Below are 14,954 nucleotides of genomic sequence, written 5' to 3' on the forward strand. Positions count from 1 at the left end.
CATTTAAGCTGTCTCCAGCCATTATAGTCTCAAAGTGGGTTCCTCGTCATCGAATTTGTAAGACTTATATTTATTTGTTCCCACCACCAGAGAGAGACTGGACATATCAGAAGCGGTTGGCCACTTTTAATCTTTATCTTACTGTCATTTTAGCTATTTTTTTCTAAAGACATTTCGTGTTCGCTACATAGACAGATACTTTATTATAATTGAAAGTATGCGTCCTCCCGTGTAACACCAGCATGTTGAATATAACCTTCTTTGTTTAAGCTCAAACTGTTCGTGTTTTGTTTTTAACACTCTGTGAAATATTTCAGTAAACACGCTACACGGACCGTTAAGTTGCAATATATCACAACAGAGCGAGTCCTGCAAATTATCCGCTAGTACAAACTCACGCCACAAAGTTAAACAGATATTCATTGTATTTCACTGTGAAATTTCGTTCGGAAATAATCTCCATGAATTATATGAAATAAAACACTTTTATTGAGTTGCATTTTATAAATGCAAATAGGTACTTTTTTTTGCCCTAGTATACTCATTGTTGAGCACTAGCATTAATTATCGTGTTCCAAGAAATAAATATTTGCCAATTTTAGTAAAGGCGAATATTTGTCTTAGCTTCAATGGCTTTAATGGTTATCAAATGATATAAAGTTGTTAAATATCTTGAGATATAGTTATACCCGTGTTGAAACGTATGGCTAATTACAAAAAAATTATATGGCTCCTCTAGTTCTCTGCTAATGACTTCGTACCTACTTTGAAATTAGTGTTTCTTATTTATATCTAGAACAGACAATTAAAATTAGGGTACAAAAACAATATGGAAATAATAAAAAGCACTCTTGCTGGAGAGGTATCTGCTGAAATAGAGCACCTAGAATAGTGGAGATACATCACCTATTCTATGTACAGCCATTGATCAGCCCATTCAGCATTATATTGTAATTACACTAGCGCTTATAAGAACGTGGCGGCGCTGGTTCTAGGTGCTTATCTTTCAAGGTGGGTACTGCTATCTAAAAAACAAATTAATCTTTTGTTTTCGAAACTCATTTTAGAGATAATATTTTAAAGTAAGTTTTGTAGTTGTTTTATGTATTTGAAGTATATTCCCTTATCTCTATTCTCATCCAATACTGATGTGAAACATCACACTAGAACCAACAAAAAAAAAAAAACAGGAAATGTTAGCTACATGATTATCTTTATCCCTCCAGAAGCAGATGAACAACAGACTATACACGATAGAAGTGGCTGGCTATAGAGAAACAGGCTGTACACGATAGAGGTGGCTGGCTATAGAGAAACTTGACAGAGACCCTGTAGCTAGAAAGGGATCACGTTTCATAAGAACAAAACCTTCATACACCCACTATCGCCACTCAAGAGTTTGACAAAGTTAACGACTTATGTGACATATGACAGATCATGCCTTAGTCATTTACAAAAACTAATTTTACACTTTAAGTGGCCTATAAATTGTTCGAATTTCATTGGTGTAGATGAGGAACTAAAGTGTTTATAATACACTCCAGAGTTCGACAAAGTTAACGACTCCTGAGACATTTGACAGGCTGTGCCTAATTAATTTACAAACAGTTCATCTTATACTCTAAGTGTTTTGTAAACTGTTCAAATTTCATTGATGTATTTGATGAAATATGTGTCTAGAATACAATATTTCTGTTTTTATTATTCATACGGGTCTTTACGATGTTTTATTTACACAGATGAGGTATAGTGGAAAGCTGAGGTATAGTGGAAAGCATTAAAAGGTTCCAAGCTGGATAGAAGACAATACCTACATACAGCTGGAGCGATCTGGACTACAATACTTCAGTTGAAAGTTAAGCCTTCTCAAACCTATAGCTGTAATATTATGTCTGTGTTACAATTATAGTTTGAAACGCTCAGGATAAATGCAGGGGAAATTTTGTATTTATTCTATAATAGTTTCGAAAGTTTCATTCCGGCAAGTCGGTATTAGGAAAATTGCCCCAATAGAATTGCCCCCCCTCCCCAAATTCAAAAGATTGTATTTATAATCATTTAAAACTAACCCAGCTAACACACAACGTTGCCGAATAGTTGTGCATTGATAAATTCCACAACGCCATGCATTATATGTTGTTACAACGTTATGGCACTGTTAGACGTTAATGGTGAAAATATATATATTAATGAAATAAACAATTTATACAAATTCAAATAACAGTTTACATGTTTTAGAACATGTAACATTTGAACAACATTTAGAACATTTGAACAACATTATTCCATATATTTTTGTACGATTTACGCTCTTGAAAATTTAGAAAGGAGGAAAACGTTTTCACAACGTTGCGGCAATATTGTATGCCCAACTTTTATTGAAACACAAATTATAGCCTAAGTAATATGTTTACACTTTCTACTGTGTAAGTATTTGTTATTTAAATTAATATAAGAATGAGAAATAGATAATTTATCTTTGATTTCACTGTTCATAATTAATTACATATAGTTATCACGAGCTCCCAGTGGCACAGCGGTATGTCTACAGACTTACAACGCTAGAAACTGGGTTTCGATACCCGTGGTGGGCAGCGCACAGGTAGCTCATTGTGTAAGCTTTGTGCTTAATCACAAACAATCAAGTTGTCACAATGTTTTGGCGTATTTTCGTAAGAAATACATAACGGTCTCCTTTCTTACGAATAATTGTTTTACTTATTACGAACTGTCACAATCTTTTTAACGTGGAAATGAACAGAGTTGTATTTTCATAAGAAATACATAACGGTCTCCTTTCTTACAAATAATTGTATTTGTTCGGACGATTCAAGGCGTGTCTCTATTGTTTATGTATTACGATAATAGTTTATAGTTACAATACAGTTGTTTTTATATTTTTTAATTCTCTAGGAATAATAAAATACCTTCTGTAATTTAACTTATCTGCATGTATGCACATAGTGTTTTTTTTTAAGAGGTGTTTTATGAACTCATAACTGTGTGTTTATTCTACATAAAAAATAAATTTTCTACAAAATAAAAAATAAATACATTAACTTGTATCTATCTTTTTGTGTAAGTGTCAATTTTCCTAGAACCAGGCAAGTCAAATCCTTGGTACACTTAAAAACTTGTAAAATATCAACTATGTAGTTAAAAGGGGAAGTGAAATGAAATGCGATTAAAACTCATCGGACTTCTGGGCCGGCGTGGCTTAACGGTTAACTGCTCGGAATGTGATTTCAAGGATTCATTTCTCACATCCAGTTGACCCAAAAATATTCTCTGAACTTTGGGACCATGGATTCAGATAGGAGTAGCCCAAGAGTTGGCGGTGGATTCTGTTGACTAACTGTCTTCCCTCTAGCCTATCACTCAACCCATTTATGTAACTTTCCTGATGAGCTTAAATTCGAAAAATAGATGTTTTTACATTAAAGATGCTGTAAAAATGTGATAGAGAAAGATTGGACACCATATGTTCAATTTAATATTTGTGCTTTCAATTCTATCTGAGGAACGCCTGATCAAGAAAAAAAAAAAAAAAGAGAGAGCAGGGTTGTTTATAGCTGTTTATTGTTTCTAACGGCTTTAAGCCTCAACACTGCGGGATTCAACGTGTGTTTTACAGATTAAAACCACAAAGGAATAAAATGAGTGCCACCATCTTACGTCTCCTTGCCTTTATTTTTTATTATAGTTGAAATGAGTACAATCATCTCTACAAACCCTCGTGGCAAGGTGACAGAGTGTTTATAGTCATTTAAAGTAAACTTTCACTAAGATCTAAAGCCAAAAGTAATATACAAGTAAAAATATATATAGATACAAGACCAAAGCCAGTAGTCTGTTATATTAAGTAAGCTCTAAAAATGGGTATCATACTTCGGTCATGGTTTAGTTCAAACTTAATACCAGTTTTTATAACGTGAATGGCAACCAGAGGAAAAGGAAATCTTAAAAGGTAGCCCACCAATGGCACAGCACTGTCTCTTCGCAAACAAACTTAAAAGATAAAATAAAATAAATCCGTCTGTTCCTTTTCTTTTCTCTATTAATCAGTTGCGCTCAATTATAGTTTCTTTGTTTCTTCGAAGTTAGCACAAAGCTACACAATGGGCTATCTGTGCTCTGCCCATCACGGGTATAAGCCGGTTTTTAGTTTATTTGTAATTAAGCACAAAGCTACACGATGGGCTATCTGTACTCTGCCCACCACGAGTATCAAAACCCAGTTTCTAGTATTTTAGGTCCGCAGACATGCTGCTGTGCCACTGGGGACTATTAGTTATGGACAAAAGTTTATCAGTACATTTTAAGCTACTACGAAGAGAGAAACATGTCCAAAATAAGCATAGCTACTTCCATCAACTTTACATTTTTTTATATACTTTATATAGTTTTCTCCAGGATTTATTTTAAAAAAACCTTGCCGTCTAAGTTCTTTTTCATAAGGACTGTCGACATTTTTTCAAAGAGTTCATTTATTGTGAATAACAAATAAAATAAACTTGAAAACAAACAAAAAAAAGGGGTGAAGTCAATTTATGTCTAGACTAGATATTAAGCAATCGGAACTTTCCATTAGGGTAGGGACCTAGTTTTAACATGAAAATAATTACATTCCAGCGCTTTCAAATGTTAGTGTCTTTGTTGGCTTTTTAGGTATTGACTCCAAACGTTATTGTTGATCTAAACTTTATTCCTACTGGTTCTGACAGAACATCATCTTGGGTGTTGGTTGTAAAGTATCTTTAAGTTAATTGTTCGATTTTTTACTTAGAATTTTCGCACAAAGCTACACAAGAGTTAGACTACGTAAATTCGTCCCTAATTTGAACTGATAGACCAGAGAGAAGGCAGCTAGTCAACAACGTCTACCGTCAACTATTGGGTTATTTGTCTCTCTGTAAGATAGCGGTACATTTAGGGAATTACAACGCTAAAATCGGGGGTTCGATTTCTCGCGGTGGACACAGCAGAGCCGACTGTGGCTTTGTTCTAAAACAAAGAAACAAACTTGGGTTGCTCTTGTCACTAGGTCACGTCCAGCCTGCTAATATAAAAATAATGTTTATTCTTATTACTTGTCAGAATAACGTTTTTATCAAATGTAAAAAGTGCCCATTATAGGTTAATGAGCCGGTTTTGGGAACGTTTGTTTTTTTATTGTTAAGCTACACAATGGACTTTCTGTGCTGTGTCCTCCGTGCTGTTTTTAACCTTATAAGTGTATTTGTGGAAAGGATCTAACTGGTACAGATTTGTATGTTATATATATTGAGGAATAAATATAATTAATATGATAATAAATAAGGCTTTATTCATTAAAAAACAGCTCCGTTTCTTTCGTCTGGTTTTTCATTTTAGCAGATGCTGTTAAAAGTATACATATAGCCGTGTGTTATTCACCACTGGGCAAAGTTGTACAAATATTTACCACTACTCAGAGTTGTACAGAGTTTTTTTCTCAAACACGACATTCTGTTGAAACACTTAATTGATGTAGTGTGAATAACAGTCTCGATCTTTTTTTTTTTTTTTTTTAATGGACAAGTTATTACATAATTCCTTAACAGCACATTATTGCAAACAGAACTGGTGGAATTAAAATACCTGTTATCTACTTATGTATTTTTACACACTATTGATAATGATAACTGTATCTGCCGCAGTAATCTATATACATACATGCCTGAAAGTGAGTGATCTGTTTCACAAATCCAGTAGATCCTACACTCAACTTGTCTGGCCTGTTGCTCACACATCTTAACACCTCGGGCCAGGAATATACATATCCCAAAAGATATATCGAAGCACGTGATGTTTATTAAACACTCGGAGCCCAGCTTTAGAAAACGAACACCAGCTGAAAACCCTGAGGGATTGTTCAGATCTCGGGGAGTTAGTCCGCTCCGTCCATCAACCCCTGGGGCCACAAGCCAGCTGACAGAGGTGCACCAGAAAAGATTCCAACCCCCCTCCTCTCAGCGTGCCCGTGTCTGTCACTGGGACGGGTTTATAGCCTGCTTAGCGTTTTAGAGCAGAACATAGAAATACACGTACACAGGGGGAGAGAGGATATAATAGTCATGTGGTTAATTATAGGGTTGAAAGAAACCAACCTGAGTTCAACTACAGCCTGCCAAACACCTTGACGATCAACTTGAGGGCTGTAACCTAGGCCGTGTAACATGCACGAACAAAATCTACTGGAAGTATGATTACTGCGGTTCTCCAGTAAAATTATATGAACTCCTATAGTACGTAAACACAGGTGTATATGAATTAATTCGAATAATATTTCCAGCGTTTAGTTGTCGTACTTAAAGTTATATTTATGTATACATATACTTAAATTTACATTTTGTTTTTTAGCATAATTTCGCTAATTATAAGAGTAGAGTTACTTGGAATATATATAAAGATAGAAGAAATAACAAAACAAGGATTCGCATAACACAAAATTATACAAGTATATATAAAATATTTGTGTTTTTATGACGAAAATTTCATTCATTACCAAGAACTTAAACAGAAGGTAGAATGTGAGAATAACAATAACCAACGAATATAGGCAGTAAACATTTTGCAAGGCTTCAATTCACAGTTATTACAATACCGTTAGCAAAGTTGTTTTACTTTTAAAGCACGATCCATTTAAAAAGTAACAATAATATGCATTATATTTAAAAGACAAGATTTATTTCTTCTTTGCAGTGTTTAGCGATAAATTCATAATAAATTTATGGAATACGTCCACTTGTATATGTATAAACACGTTTCATGTTTTACGCGTATTTGTAAGGTGTGTTTACGTATCTTTGTTGATCGTTGTAGTCCAGAAGTACAATGTACGTTAACAGTGTGCAAACGAATATAGAAAATAAAGATTATAAAAGCTGTGTAGATAGATAATTTTATAGTACTTGGAACTTAGCATAATAAAACAACACTATTCTAGAAAAACTTTCAGTACAAAAATAAAGCAAATTTTGTTTGTTTTTCGGTAGAGGGGAGGGCTATTTACCATATTCACACATTGTCTTCATATTATTTAACAAACTATACTTTTGAAACATTCACTGAAAATGGATTTAGGCACTATGTGTTCAACATATGGAATGAGTTTTGATATGCACACTTTTGCTGTTTTACTTGATTTGGGGGTATGTTATCTATGGACTTCTGCCGTTTTTCTTACTTTTGTTAGTTTGTTGGTTGAATTTTCGAGCAAAGCTGTTCGAAGACTATCTGAGCAAGCCGGCTCTAATTTTGAAGTGATATACTAGAGGGAAAGCAGATAGTTACTACCACCCACTGCTAACTCTTGGGCTACTTCTATCTGAATGAATAATGTGATTTGATTGTTACTTTTATAACGTGCTCATGGCTCCAAGAAGCGGAATGTGATTTTATTTTTGGCGGTAACGAGGCGCTTACTTCGGAACCTCGGATACACAGTTTGTTCGTTTGGAATTAAGCTCAAAGCTACACAATGGGCTGTCTGTGCTCTGCCCACCAAAGGTATCGAAACCCGATTTCTATCGTTGTGAGTCCGCAGACATACCGCTGTGCCACTGGGGGGGGGGATGCACAGACTAGTACACTCTAATCACTGATTTTTTCTTAATTTTGAGAAGACGTTTTGGGTATCGAAATCAAGTAAAATAATACAAGAGGCCTGTGGAAAACTCGACCCACACTTACCGAAATATTATACTGAGGAATTCGTACGGGGAAGAATAATTGGAGTGTCCCGACCTTAGGGTTGATTTAAAATATAAATTTAATACCTACCGTCCAATAGGGAAAATAATTAATTCGAAGATTATGCTGGCATGACAAGGTGTGGAGAGGAAGAAGCTAAATGAAGCCTAAAGTCCAGAACATGCTGACTTTGTTCAGGATGGTGTTAGACCTGTGTCCAGAACATGCTGACTATGTTCAGGATGGTGTTAGACCTGTGTCCAGAACATGCTGACTATGTTCAGGATGGTGTTAGACCTGTGTCCAGAGCATGCTGACAATGTTCAGGATGGCGTTAGACCTGTGTCCAGAACATGCTGACTATGTTCAGGATGGTGTTAGACCTGTGTCCAGAGCATGCTGCTGACTATGTTCAGGATGGTGTTAGACCTGTGTTAATCTTTAGAAAAGGACTGTGCGAAAATTTACAGCGATTATTTAGATGGTAATTTAAATTACCCATATTAATCTGGTACTATTTTAGCTTGACTACCCCCCTTTCCTCTGCCCATATGATAACGCCAAGTGGGACCCGATAAAACAACCTATTCAAATTTGTAAAAAAAAAAAATTAAATCATAAAGAGAAAATATTTATTAAACGATATTAAAGCTAGATTTTATATAAAACTACAATACCATAAATATCGTACTTAAGAATTAAAAGTAGGCTTAATGATATTAATCTTCACAATAGCCCTCTAGTTTTACACCACGCGTTATCAAGTTAGAAAAATACAGTCACGTTTAAATGGTCAGAGATAAATATTTGATTAATATTTTTAATTTCGTTAAAACAAATACTGACTAGACTCGCTTCGTAAACTTCTCCCATATCAGGCTTTAATGAAATATGTTATACACACATAAGCCCATTAATATGATTTTCTTACAAAAGCAGCTTAAAGCGAACCTTTGCGTGCAGTATTTCATTAAGTCAAACGCTACCACCATTGTTTCTCTCTTTAGCAAACGTTTTCGTTTTAAAAGTCACAATTTCAGTAATTTCATGGATATCGTTCGTATAGGACCGAAATGAAACACCTAAAGACTTCCACTGTAAGATAATTCTAATTTCTTCAATAAAACGGAATGCGAATGCTTAAAAAAATCGTAAAATTTGTATTGAAGATAAATGAAGATAAAACTAAACCGTTGGTTAAACAATAAGTATCAATAACTATGTTTTCAGACAATAAACGTTTCAATTTTTAGAACTTCACCTAAAGATCTGGTTTAGATCGGCAAAATGAACCTGGAATTTGTCACCTGTGTAGTTGTTGCCAATCTAGACTGTGTCAGTCTTCTCACTGGTCTTTTGGCTTTCTGATACTTAAGCTGGCCTTATGGAGTTACCAACTAGACAGCCAAGAGAAAAGATGGCAAACTAAGTTTAACTGCTTGTGATTGGCCAGTTATCAAAGGAGGCGCCACTTCCCAGATCATTTTTCGTTATAAAATTAGTTCCAATGCAGAGATTTATGTGACCAGTCGACCAGAGAGAGGCTCTTAACATTCCCCTTTGTGTCATCCAATCGTGCCAGAGTATCTTGGTTCTATTCTCTCTTATTTTAGAGTAAAGCCTGGTTATCCTTAGTTTGCTACTTTTATATGTTTATTTCCAGTTAACTTGCTTGCCTTTATTTTTCTTCTCAGTTTTGCTTCATTTAGAAAGTTTGTTTCAAGGAACAATTACAATATGTTGTTTTTTAACTGTGTACACCTCTTTGTCCACAAGTCACCAAAGTCCACAATTCATCTCCTCCTGTTTTGCAGCGATCAACAAGTAAATGTGTGATAATTTTTCCTTAGTAAGAATACCAAAACGGCCTAGTTTGTAATTTACTAAAATGTTAGAAATGAGATCACCAAGACATCTGAATTAAAACTTTATGCAACATTAAAACAGTAGAGCCCTTAAAAGAATGTTCTACTTTAAAAGGAAGTAATGGATTCAAACACTGTTACACATGACAAGATATGGATAGTTATTCTTTTGTTTTGATTTTTCTTTTCACTTCCTTGTCAACTTAGAGAAAATGGTGTATATCAATAGAATTTGTAAAAATTAAATATGGAGGTTGGTGTCAAACTAGATTGAAACAGATATGGTAATTCTGAGCTACGTTTATGTGTATGCTAAATGCAAATATGTATTCAACCTTAAGAAGTGAGGGAAAGTTAGTTAGTTATTACAACTACTTAGTTTACCTTAAGCTTGTTTATAACATTAACGTATCTAAGTGTTGTGTCACCAGGATCATTAGTCACTATTATGTGTAATTAAGATAATGCCACCGTTGACAACAAGGGGGAATCAGAGGCACCTTGGGTTTATTCTTGCTTAAGGTCAAAACATAATTATCTAAATTGTACAGCGAAGTGTGGCTAAGATAATACTTTTAATATTATCACTGTTACTCTACTTGCACTAAAATGACACTCTTGCATAATCTCATTTAAACTTTTTTTTTAAGGATAATTAGCAGTCATACCTCAGACGAAGCTATGGCTCGGGCCTAAGCCATGACTCCAAAACATAGTCTTTAAGAATACCTTTGCGTTTAGTCAATTAAACTTATTTCGTAACCACGGACTCAACTGCCTATCTCATTTGTTGGATAAAATTCCATACTTTCCCAACCCCCCTCTAAGCCCCATAATGCTTACGCTTACGTGTTTGCTCACTGTAGTTTAGGAAACACATGAATTAAATAGCTTTAACTACAAATTTTTTTTTTTCTGCTGCAATCACTAGTTGAACTTCCAGATGATAACGAAATTTCTGTAAAGTATTTTTGTCCACGATAAACGTTATCTTTGTGCAGTCATGCATAGAGATTTAAGAAAATAATAATTATATGTTATCCCATTTGACCATAACATGTCTTAATAGTCGGTAGTTCTTGGATTTTAAAATGTACAAATTTTGTTTGATTTTCACTTGAAATAAAAGATAATAAATAGTTAAGACAATTCTAATTTATCTTGTTCTACCATTTACCGTCTTGTTTTCCATTATAAAGAACAAAGATTTTCTGATACTATTTTTCAAACCTGAACGAATGATTAATGTCCTTATACTTTCGATGAAAAGCATATGGGTTGTAATTTGTTTTTCAATCCTGTTTTTTTTTTTTGCACATTAAAAGCATATTATATCAAGTGGTTTTAAAATTATAATCAAGGTTTTTATGACATAACTAAATAATTCAGTCACGTCTTCTTTATTCAGAAAGAATGTGTACGTATGTGTAACAAATATATCATTGCATGTTTAATCAAAATTTATAAGAGAAAAAGCACGATCCATGATCTATTAATGGAAAACTATAAGCTATTATAAGATAAATTAATTGTTCAACTATATAACGTACAAAATAGCAACTGTCTTGAAAATATAGAATAACAGCAACAACTTTATATAAAATACAGAATAGCAACTGTCTTGAAAATATATAACAGCAACAACTTTATATAAAATACAGAATAGCAACTGTCTTGAAAATATAGAATAACAAAAACAACTTTTTATAACATACAGAATAGCAACTGTCTTGAAAATATAGAATAACAGAAACAACTTTTTATAAAATACAGAATAGCAACTGTCTTGAAAATATAGAATAACAAAAACAACTTTTTATAACATACAGAACAGCAACTATCTTGAAAATATAGAATAACAGAAACAACTTTATATAAAATACAGAATAGCAACTGTCTTGAAAATATAGAATAACAGAAACGACTTTTTATAACATACAGAATAGCAACTGCCTTGAAAATATAGAATAACAAAATCAACTTTATATAAAATACAGAATAGCAACTGTCTTGAAAATATAGAATAACAAAAACAACTTTTTATAACATACAGAACAGCAACTATCTTGAAAATATAGAATAACAGAAACAACTTTATATAAAATACAGAATAGCAACTGTCTTGAAAATATAGAATAACAGAAACAACTTTATATAAAATACAGAATAGCAACTGTCTTGAAAACATAGAATAACAGAAACAACTTTTTATAACATACAGAATAGCAACTGTCTTGAAAATATAGAATAACAAAAACAACTGTATATAAAGCAAAAAACAGTCGTAACCGTCTGCAAAAACAGAACAGTGGCTAACTGTATAGAAAACGCATAATAGCTAGCCGTAACACCAACTGTCTAGAAAAACACAGAACAATAACGACCAACTGTATAGAAAACATAGGATAGCCACGAACATATTTCTAAAAAACCCAGAACCGTTGCAACCAAATCTCTAGAACAATACAGAATTAGTACAACGAATTATCTACAAAACGTACAGAATGGTTAAATCAACCGTACAGATAAAACAGATAACCCAATTTACTTTATAACATCAACTCAACCAATATCTTGTTTAATTATCTTATTAATTTTTCATTCCGGTTTAATTTATTTTATCCTCAAAACTGAGTATCGATGAACATAAACTAAATCAATACAACGTGATCAAACTTTTAACGTGTTTCTAGTACACAAACTAAAGCTATGGATGAGCACTTCAGAAAATTCTGCCACAGCAACCTAGTTGAACGTTTATATGATTCGTGTTGACATTTCTTAATCTAGCTTTTTAACATGATGACGAACCATGTCCGATAACAGTAAAGAAATGATGGTGGAACAAATAAAAGATATTTCACGTTAATTTTGGCGTCGTACAATCAAATAGCTAAACTGTAAAAACTGATGCAACCCAGGCTTCTTACTTCCTGTATTAAAAGTTATACAGGAGTTCCACCTCTTTTTTTTGTAAATAATAACAAGTAATACAAATACCTAGTTTAAAAATGCTTTTAATACAAGATTACATTATCATGGTATATGTTTTACACAAAATTGGACGCAACTTGCATAAAGCTAATAGCAAGCGTCAAAATTAAGTTCAAAAACAAAACTGAAATTATTTTATGTTGATTGCTTTGTTTTATGATCATGCACAAAGCTACACAATGAGCTATCTGTGCTCTGCCCACCACGGGTATCGAAACCCGGATTCTAGCGTTCTAAGTCCGCAGACATACCGCTGTGCCACTGGGGGGCATTTTATGTTGAAAAATGTTTCCAGTAAATTTTAAACGTTCAATTAAGCAATTCCAAAAAACTTACGATAATCACCCAAATATGAGTACCACATTTTGCAAGATATTTATATGTATACCATAAGTCAGTTTGGTTTATCATGAATTTCGCGCAAAGCTACACAAGGGCTATCTGCGCTAGCCGTCCCTAATTTAGCTGTGTAAGACTAGAGGGAGGGCAGCTAGTCATTACCACCCACCACCAACTCTTGGGCTGCTCTTTTACCAACGAATAGTGGGATTGACCGAAACTTTATAACGGCCCCACGGCTGAAATGGCGAGCATATTTGGTGGGAAGGAGATTCGAACCCGCGACCCACAGATTGCGAGTCGGGCGCCCTAATCAGTATAACATAAGTCCACGTGATCTCTCTCTCTCTCTCTACATATGTATATGTATATATATATATATAAATTGTTCAGTCGTGATATACGACTTAGCTGTGTATGCATGCTCCGAACATAGTTGTGTTTGATTTATTGTCAAAGACGATGCTGCAAAATACTTATTACAAATATATACCGAAAACTATAATTCTCCATATTAGTTCAACGTAGCTTAACTTTTTCTAAAGACATGCATAAGCTTATGTTTTACATTCTTGAATCGTCTAACACGACACATAAAGTAATATATCGGTGACAAAGTACCACATTTGGAATATTAGAATTAAGCCGCGTTGTCACTCAAAAACCACAAGACATTTGAAGCATCATAGATTACCGTTTAAATTTTTAAGCCTTACATTTTTAATATAGAACCTTTACAGGTCTTGTACAAAACAACATGTATAAGTAACGTTTCTAACAATTTCGTAATGTAATCAAATTTAAATCTCGTGAAAAATAAGTTACTCATTTATTACCCATTCTGTAGGAAGTTTACGAAAGTCCTCTTATATAGGCCTTTTATCAGTATAATCTACGTTTTTTGTGGGTGGGGTGGTGGGGTGTAAACTTTTAAATGGTTTGCTGAGAATCGCGCGTTTTCAAGTTTCTGTAGTTCTGTCGTCCACAAGGCCTTCACGCATGCTCCTTGATATTTATTAAAGTTTATCTGTGTGTGTGTAAGGTTTTTCGCACACTTTACAACAGCCTTGATGAAATATAAATATTGACTTTATTCTTTCATAACATGTGTTAATGTGTGCTAATTTTTATGAGAAAATATGGTAGTCAAAAATATAAAGTTTCAGTAAGCATTTTCTTTAAACTCCTAAATCGTGTAACGGGCCACTCTCGTGGGCAGTATTAATAGACGAAACGTGTTGTCTGAAACTATACTGGGACCTGTATTTTGATCTATATGATAATAGCTTTCGCACAAACATAGCAAATAAAAAAAAACAACCATTAAGTTTTAATTCAGCATAGTTTTTCTATAATATATATTTTTTTCTATTTGCTTACATACAAAACTTTGAAAGAATGTTTTATGGATTAATTTCTTTTTCTGGACGTTACTTAATTTTTTTTAGGTTTGTGTGTTCACGACAGATGCTATACGCTTGAAAACGAAAATGTTCCCAGTTTTTTTCGCTTCCCCCAATCCGGATCCACATATTAAAGTGTATACGAATGAACCACAATAGTATTGTATTTTATGTATTGAAGAAGGAACATAAAAGAACTCACCGGTTTCACTGTTGTTGTCTATGCTGAGGTGCGAAGCTGGCTGCTGTGATAGCGGCCCGGGAGTACCTGTTGAGCCGACTGGCGACCGAGCTTCTTCCATGCCGCCACCGTAAGAATTAAGGGAATGAGAAGGGGGTCGCTAGAAACAAAAAAAAACAAAAAAAAAACGCCCGTCATCAAAAAAAACATTCGACGAAATAAAGTTATCTTCAAAATGTAATTTGCATTCATTGTTACAGCATCATTCAAATTTACTTATCGAGTAACAAACTCAAACCTCCTTTCTGTACATGCTTATATAACGGACATGTTTCCTGAAGAATTGTGCTTGTTATCCACATAATGTATTATTCTACAAACTTTAATGCCGCCATTTTTCAGGTGTGTTTTTATATTTCTACCTAATATCTCTTGATCCTCACTCACTCACATACGCAG

At 33.9% G+C, this 14,954-nt stretch overlaps 1 protein-coding gene across 1 annotated transcript in view; it reads right to left on the reverse strand.

Moving 5' to 3' along the window:
* The window catches only part of LOC106460219 (homeobox protein Meis2-like), a gene marked incomplete at its 5' end in the record, with an annotated part of 78,594 nt that extends 63,939 nt beyond the window's left edge, over positions 1-14,655 (reverse strand). Inside the window, one exon of the mRNA XM_013919903.2 lies at positions 14,517-14,655. Coding sequence (XP_013775357.1) covers positions 14,517-14,655 — 139 coding nt within the window. The remainder of the gene's footprint in view (positions 1-14,516) is intronic.
* Positions 14,656-14,954: the final 299 nt, after the last annotated feature.

Source organism: Limulus polyphemus, unplaced genomic scaffold (assembly GCF_000517525.1).
Source record: "Limulus polyphemus unplaced genomic scaffold, Limulus_polyphemus-2.1.2 Scaffold730, whole genome shotgun sequence".
In the NCBI taxonomy this organism is placed as follows: Eukaryota; Metazoa; Arthropoda; class Merostomata; order Xiphosura; family Limulidae; genus Limulus; species Limulus polyphemus.